The 8,711-nt window shown below is 41.6% G+C and overlaps 1 protein-coding gene across 1 annotated transcript; it reads right to left on the bottom strand.

Annotated features, from left to right (window-relative positions):
- Nucleotides 1-211: 211 nt before the first annotated feature.
- LOC309595731 (ras-like protein family member 11A-like) lies at nt 212-8,711 on the bottom strand (the record flags this gene model as incomplete). Its single annotated transcript, XM_082322996.1, has 4 exons — nt 212-679; nt 4,640-4,722; nt 7,085-7,141; nt 8,567-8,711. The coding sequence occupies 4 exons, from the start codon at nt 8,709-8,711 to the stop codon at nt 212-214; spliced, it is 753 nt and encodes a 250-aa protein (XP_082179122.1).

The raw sequence follows: 8,711 nt of genomic DNA, 5'->3' as shown, positions 1-8,711 counted from the left end.
TTTAAATCACAGTTTCTAAATTCTTGCCCTAAAGAGCAAATTCTGTAAGTTCCTTTGCTGAATGAGCACAGGATTTTTAAGGAAGATGTAAAGACAAAATCAAAGAGCCTCTCACACAACCTGATTGCTGAATTTCAGCGATGCCCCTTATTACCAGCTTATTTTCTTGCCTTTTTTTCAGGGCTGTGGAAAACAATTTCTGTCGGCTACATCAAAGTGTAGTGGCAGATTTCCCTTTGGAAGTCAGAGCCTGTTTCAAACGTCTCTTTAAGTCCTGCATATTTGGAGACTTGGGTCGGACAAGGTGGAGGCCTCTTCGTTTCTCTCCGTTGCAGCTCCCAATCATCCTGCTGACCTCCTGGCAAAGCTGCTGGAAGGCTTCATGCACTCCCTCACAGTTCTCCCGGGCTGAGACTTCATAGTAAGTACCTCCCAGTTCACTGGCCAGCTGGAGTCCTTCTTTGGAGGACACCTGCCTGGCTCGCAGGAGGTCTCCTTTGTTCGCCATCAGAAGCAGGGGAATGTTAGCATTCGGGTGAATCTTGCGGATGTGCTGGTGTAGGGGACGGATGACTCGGTAGCTCTCATAGTCTGTGATGGAATAAACAAAAACGAAGCCATCTGCCCAGTAGATTGAACGGTTTATCTGCTCTTGGCAGCATATGCTGTCAGTGTCATCCTGCCGTCAAAACCAAGAGGTGTGAGATTAGAAAACTGAGAATAGGGAGCAGACAGAGCAAACACTCATGCAGCACTGTTAGCTACTCGGAGCTTTGTTTTAATGTGCGGCTGTTTCTCAACGTACAGGCAGAAACCTCTCTGACTGTCGGGGAATGTACCAGGGACAGGAGGAATTTCCACTGTGTCAGTAACATATTACCAGTAAGCAGTAATGTGGAGTGGAGAGGGCTCAGAGCAAATTGGTTGAAAATAAGAGAACAGCCAAAATACTGATATTGAAAAGTTTGTCCTGTATTCTATTGTACTAAACCAGGGTGACAGAAACGCGCGCTTTTATTGTGGATAAAATTGTGATGGGCATGATAAAAGCATCATAAAATTCAGCAGGCTAGTCACAGCACTGCAAGTGAACGGTTGTCCCCCAAGGTGTTTTGTTAGGGCTTTTCCCAGTTCTGTATTCAATGTCTCCATGGACGGGGGTTCTCACTAGCTCTGTTTGGTGAAGCCTGACAGGTTTTTCTGCCATGTAGGTCTCCAGATAGACAAAGGCAAAGTTACTTCGAAAAAGCCATTTGTTACAAATAACCAATTACTGGAATTGAAAATGAGGTGAAATCTCATTGCTCATTTGTAGAGCAGCAATGGGTTTATATTATTGTTTTGCTGGTCACACATTTGTTCAGTCCATCACCGCTCCTACTCAGACAGCCATAACAATCACCAGCGCTGGGAATATAAAACTGAATACAATACTGTGGGGCTTGAAAAGAGATCAGCTCACTTTTCAAGATGAAGCTATTTTCAGCTAATCCTCTACTCTTTGTTATCCGTGCTGGCATGTAACCCAACCAGATAGGGAGATCACTGCTGCAGTTATTGCCAGTATGCTTGGTTTGTAAGAACTGACATTCCTGTCAATATTACAGGCTTTCTGGAACTTTGGCATTTCTTTCGTATCCAACAAGGCACTAAGCAGATGCAGTATTCAGCTCTTGATGAAGTTGGTGGGAATTAGAAGCTTTTGTATATTTTAGGGGGAGTTCAACATCATGAATACAGAGCCCAAACTTTTATTATTATTATTGCTAAATTCTATTCAATAAATCTTCATCAACTTCAGTAAGACTATGAGAATGTCTGTTGCATTATCTGTTTATCTATAGAATATATATCTGCCATTCACATTCATTTTAACATAATTTGCATGTGCTCAGCAATCTCCCGAAACAGGTCACTTTTATTTAGACACCTAAATATGAATTACAAAGCCTAACTTCAGGAAGCAGAGGTGGAAAAGAATGAGTAAAACTCATCAGTTCTTTTATGGTAGATCAGACAGTAAAAAAAGGACTGCCGACAAGGCTCTTCTATGAGAAGGAAGCAGAATTTCTTAAGTTTCACAGTATAAATTAGGCTTACAACTTTCAACAGGAGTTCTGCTAACTAACTGCCCTTTGTAAATATTTCAATATTGCCTACAGATTCACTGGCTCATCATACCTAGTAGTTCTTTGCCCTTGCCAGCTCACAGGACCGCTAAATCCTGTTAGCAGTGAAATCGTTTAACAGATGCTCCTATCGCTCCTCTCCCTCCCCAAAACCCTCAAACCCTAAAACTCAACAGAGTTGCACATGGAACGAAGAGGGATCCTCACTAGCAGCCTTGTTTAAAAGGTTAATGAGAGTGAACTCAAGCCAGGACAGGGCAGACTGTGGGAAGAAGGGCAATTTGGGCTGTTGGTGTCTGGGTTGTATCCAATCTGTAGATAATTAGCCACCCTTCATGTCCTGCTAGCCTCTTTTCACCAGCAAACTCCTTTCATGAGGAAAAAGAACTAATTGCTCTGGCAAGCGTTTGAAAATGTTTTTGGAGAAGGTGTATATTCAGAGAGCCCTAATGAGCAGAAATTCTCAGTTACTCCAGCTAGGCCCACCCAGTGGTGAGATGGATGGATAATCCCCAATGGAATGCTTTATTCAGGAAAATCAAAGGCTAATGGGCTACTTTTTAAATGGAAATCTCTGCTTCAGAATGAATTTTGAAACACACAGTCATTTGCCACGTATAGACCAAGCAGCAATGAATCGCCTAACAAAACCAGTTATCTGTTTGCTTCTGTTTCTCTCTTAAACATTAACATTTCCGGCGGGGCTGGCATCCGGAGCGATTCCACGACTGCCTCCTGACACACTGTGCTCAGCCTGCAGAGGGCAAGAAACTCTCTTCCTTAAGGATTTTAACAGAAAATCCAACCTACTCCCAGTCTTAACAAGCCCTGTTCAGGAACAGTCAGATTTCAGACACATCATTTGATGCAAACAGAGATACGGGCTAAGATAAGCATGTCTGTGGGAACTGTTGAAACAGTGCAGACCTCTGACTGGGACAAAGAAAATGAAACTCCTTCCTAACTAAATTAAAATCGTTTCTGACTAAGAAACCTCAGCTGTTGGCATTACTAAATTTTGTGGAGCTCTGGCTACAGTCACAGAACTTTAGGGCACAGTCTTAATTAAAACAGGGAAACCAGAAAATAAACATATATCTGGTGTGAAAGAGGGAATTAAATTCTTTCACTCCCTCCTTTCTCCATGGGATAGAACAGAGAGGGGATTCCCTTTGTTAAGTGTTTATCAGGCAGTCCCAATTGTGCCTAATCACCACCAACAGCTTCTCTTTGCAGGTCCTCTTTAAGCAAGCTGGCATAGGGCCTTTGTACTCTTAAGTCCCACTTGAATATTTGGAGGACTTCCATAGCAGCTTTTGTTTGCTTTTTAGTGTCCAGAGTAAACGAGGGGTCCTCTCCACTGCTCTGCGCAGCCCCAGCAGCAGCAGAGAGTGGGGAACTTTGTCAAAGATTTCTGCTTACATCTAGTTCCAGTCATCAGAGAAAATGGGAATGGAACCTGAGGCTGTGGGAGCTTTGCTCATCCTGTTCTGTAAGCTCAGGACGGCACAGTTCTACAGCACAGAAATGAACCCACGCACACATGGGCCCATGCAGACAAAACAAGGCATATAAAGCTGCCCAGGGTTAGACTGAAAGAGGATGAGAGAAGGCGGTGTTCCCATCCAGACATATCTTTGGCCAAGGCAGAGCTTAGACTGAGGTTAAGGCCAAACCTAGAAGTTTAGGTTTGATGGTGACAAGAGGATACCTAATTTTATCATGAAATCTCAGCTATTCTATAGGAATTATTACTCTCATGAGATTTCCACCATTCATGTAAAACCAAATTTCATTACATTTCCTGCTGCTTTGACACTGTTTTCATCCTCTTGTTCTGCATGTGAAGCAGATCTTCAAAAAAAGACATCTTAATCTTAGATCCTGCTTGGAAAAATATTTCTAGAAACAGGTTCCTAGTCAAATATTAGATCTAGAATATCTAAAACACTGACAGAAAGAGGGGTGTAGACAAATGCTAACACCTTAAAAATAAGGAATAACTTTTTTTTTTTTTAAAAGTAAAGAAAGCACTGAAAAGCACCCTAGTTGGAAATGACAACTGCTGTGAGGCCTGTCCCCTTGGAAAGAACCACCTTTCTAGAGAAGAAGGATTCTGGCTGTGCAGAAGGGTCTAAGCTGAGCCAGCTGGGCCTCTAGGCAGGTGAGTGTTCTGCCGTGCAGGGACAGAAACCGTTTCACAGGAAATAAAACAATCAAGGAGTTGCAGGAGCGAGCCAGACGATGATTTTACTGCTGTTTAGGCTTGGGATGCATTAATGTGTTTGAAATAGATTTGTTTTAATTCTGACTTACTCTTAAAGGAGCTTGATTTAACCTCTTCAAGGGCTCGTTTTGGCAAGGCTTAAGGTACCCCTGTTAGCCTTCCTTCGGGTTTGAGCCCAGCTATGCTTCTGCTACGTAGAGTTACTTACAGATGGAAGTGCTGGCAACAAACAACAGACAGTAACTGTGCTGTAAAGTAGCGATGCACTGAGCAGATGTTTTACCTCCAATGAAACAAAGGGAGTATCCTGCACCTGTAGAGAGATCTGTTCCCCATCTATGGTGAACTTTCTTGAATACAAAGCACCTGGTGGAAAAGGGACATCATTAGAGTCAGTGACTGTAGCAAAGAAAGAGTACATAAACGCAAAATGGAACTGTTGAAATCCAGATTTTTGAGGCTTATGGTATGTAGCTGCTTAGAGAAAAGTGAATGGCACCGGAGTGGTGGTGTGGCTGTTTACTTAAGGAGAGTGGTTTTGTATTTGCTGCGTGGTTGGATGTTTTGAATGTATACCGAGGATGGTATCTGGGAAAAGTGGCGCTTTGTATTGAATGAAATAGTCAAAGTGGGCACATAAATCCCATTCAGGTTTTCAATCCATATGGTTAACTTTACAAAATGTGGACTTCATATATTTTTAATCTCAAATCAAGATATCCAGGTGTTGTCTGTAAAAGGAGTGAGCTGTTTCCTATTGCATTTTTCTGAAAGTTTTCAAAAAAGGAAAGTATTCTCATTTTGGACACAGAGTAAGTGACTGTATACAAAACACCTAGATGCTCTTTGGGATTTGTGTGACCTTAGCAGGCAGAGTCTGGTTGGAATCCCCAAAGACTGGACACTTTGAATCTGACTTCTGGTTAATCTGAGTGCCACATATTTAGGGCCAAGCGCTAGTTCGAAACATCTGGGACTGATCCAGCTCTAATAAGACCATGACTATTCTGGGCTTTAACTCTATTTTGTTACTGGAGTGCGCGTTACGAGACAATGAAAACTTAAGTTTTGATCTTACAAACTATCTGTGGTTGTGATAAGGACAGCTTCAGAGATTGATGTCAGCATTATTTTACTTTAGAACTTAATACAAGTCACATGGATATGTGAAGAAATGCTATATCCACAGCTGTTGCGTACAGCCTTTCAGTCTTGTCCAAATACAATTGTCACTGCTGCATCTAAAACAATGTCCCATCTATTGGAGAGTAAGGAATTCAGATTAAAAGGGAGGTCAGTTAGTGACAGTAATGCCATCACTTCTGAAAACCATCTTTCGTTCAAGGAAACAGGTGGTTTTGTTCCAGTGGAAAAGAGCCTGAGCTCATAGAAACATTAACAATATAAGGAAATTTAGTATGGCAAAGTTTGCTGCGTCTGAATCCAACAGTATCATATTAAGTTTTAATACTGAGTCTGTGAGGCGATATAGCCCTTCTGGGATTTTTTTTTTTTTGAAAACACATCAGATTTTAAGCTGAAAAGATGTTACTGGTTTATGGGAAGATACTGCACCCTTGAACCAAGACCAGACAACATATTATTGCTACTCTGTAATGCACTGCAGAAAAAAGAGCAGGTACTTCCAGACACTGCCTGTGCTCTGCCTTATACCCAACTGAAGGAGAAGCATGGTCGAATGATCACAAATACACTGCCACCTGTTTCTTATTTCTGGCATATTTGTTTCTTCTACAGCCTGGCTGTTGGGCTGGTAGCTTAATGAGAAAAGCATGTGGTTCTCAGCAATGTCTCTGGCAGCAATCCATTGCAACGCTCAGAAGTCTAACTTGATGTACAGTCTCCCATAGGAGAGATGAAGGAAAAGAAAGAGAAATAGTGCAGCCAACCATCAAGGTTACTTAGGGTCAGTGAGAGGGAGCTGTAAGGAGGAGCTTTCAGATTGTATTTCATCAGACAGGCGGAGATCAAAGGTGTCTTGTACTGCCATCTCCTTTCCTAACTCATCATTCTAAATTCAGCGTGCATCTCCAAAGTGAAGCAATCACTGCTTTGAATCCTGTCCTCCTTCACCCAAAAACTGTGAGATGGTCTACGTGTGGGATGTGCTAGCAGGTAGGAGCACAGTGTATGTAGATCCTTTCTACAACACTGGCCAATACACTTTCTTGGAACAGAGGCTGTGAATTAAATGGTTCACATGAACGCATCCTCTGAGGTGTCAGGATTAAACAAGAAATGCAGTAGAAGCAGTTTGCGTGGTCACTTTGCTAATCTTACGGAAAGAATACTTCAATTTGGAAGTCTCCCTTGTCATAAAAGCCACTGAAAAAAGGGAGTTCTGAAGTGACTTTTACGCACTTTGGAATTCCTCTGGCTTCCCTGGGGTTGCAGAGAGAGCAGCGTTGGGTTTCCGCGGTTTAGTTGATATGCAAGTTGTTCCTTGAGTCTGCATTTTATATAGGTATGTCCCCAAGCAAACCTTTTACTCTGATCCTTTTCCATCAAGTTGGAAAAAAAATAGCTAAAAGGATCATAAATAATGAGCCTTTGATTTATTGCTTTCATAGCTTGAGGCTATTAACCGAAAATATGCACCTTATGGACATCTAACACTGCTTGGCTTTCCTGTAATATGCACCAGTCACAAACCAGAGTAGATTTCTTTTCAAGCTATCTGCAGTACTGCAGTAGAAAGCAGACTCACCAGTATTGGCTTCGTAGTCTCCAATAAATCTCTTCGTGAGAAAGCGCACAACCAGGGCTGTAAAACAATGAAAAAAATATGGGTCTTTAATGTGAACCAAAGTCAATCTTTGCAGAACACATGTAATATCTTACTGGAAGAGTTAGTATAATATGAAACTGTGTTAATCTTTGAATTGCTTACATATTATTCTGCAAATGCTTCTCTCAACACTCACAGAAAAAGATCTAGGGCCAGGCTGTGATACCTAATGCACAGTTTTTTGCAACTTGTATTGGAAATTACCCCTTAGATTCAGTGTGGCTGTTCAGTGTAGGATACGGAGGTTTGTTTGTTGTGATTGCAGGTATAACAATCTGACGTTTGGTTTGAAATAATTTAGAAAAAGAGTAACAAGCCAGTAAACTGAAACTAATCCAAATACCACATTTAAGACCTCTGTGTCATATAAGAAGTGAGGCTGATGGGTGTAATGGTTCTTCCCAGCCTTAAAAATCCTCAGTCCTCCTCATGAAACCCATTAGTGATACCTAATCACATCCAGCAAACAAACTGCATGTGCTCTGCACACATGGGTCACGCTGCAGCGCCCTGGGCCTTCTTATTCACCTTAACCTGCGCTGCTTCCTTACGCTGTTGGATTTTCCTGTTTCTTGATCACTTTATAACACTTAAAATCCTGTTGTGGCAACAGTAACTTATATTTCTGTAGTGCTTTCATCTCAGCAGATTCCTAATCACTTGCAAAACCACTTAGTTAATAGCTAAATAAAAGGGTTTATTCTGCAAACAACCCTATCATAGATTTCGTTTCAAATAATCATTTTTCTCACAGTGGATACCTCTTTAGTACCCTTAAATGAAATTGACTGTGCAGCTATCTTCAACAACCTACTTAAAATAATATGAAAATGTGGCTGCTTCAAATCCAAAACAATCAAACATTTTACTAAGTCCTGTGGAACCTCAGATGTAGTAAAACAGATCTGGCCTTAATCATTTCTGAAATCATGAACCATATATTCAAAAGCAATAATGCTCGTTTTACCCTCTTTTCTTCTCCTCTCCTTTGGAGAATAATACAGGAAGACACATCTTGTATGCTGTTACTTGTCTGCAGAGCATAAAACATTTACAACAGAAGAATAAAAATAAAACCCACTAGTCCCATTTTTGGGGTGTGGAAATTTAGACACGGTTAAATAATTTGCACAAGACCAGGTAGAATCATTTGTGAGTACAGAGCTCCCAACACAGTGCCCTCTCCTCTTCCCTGCCACCTCACGCTGGCTGCTCACGCGGACCTACAGCAAATCCGCCTCACAAATTATGCAGTGCATTTAAAAAAAAAAAAAAAAGTAACTTAAAATGTTCAAGCTGCAACGGTTAAGGGTTTTCACAGCCTTGGATCTGTATCTGAGCTGCAAATCAGCTGGTAAGTGCAGCAGCAAGAAAAAGCATCAGCTACACCTGTGGACTTACCTGTCTTGCCAACGCTACTGCCACCCAGGACCACGAGCTTGATGATTTTGTTGGGCACGCAGTCTAATACAGGATACTCTGGTATGGGGAGCAAGAGAAAGTTAGTAGAATACTGTGACATAGTATCCTGAGAGATGAGACGCAT

The sequence above is a fragment of the Platalea leucorodia genome, assembly GCF_965183815.1.
Source record: "Platalea leucorodia genome assembly, chromosome: 10".
NCBI lineage: Eukaryota > Metazoa > Chordata > Aves > Pelecaniformes > Threskiornithidae > Platalea > Platalea leucorodia.
Note: the sequence above shows the minus strand (reverse complement) of the source record. Positions and strands in the feature narration are given on the sequence as shown.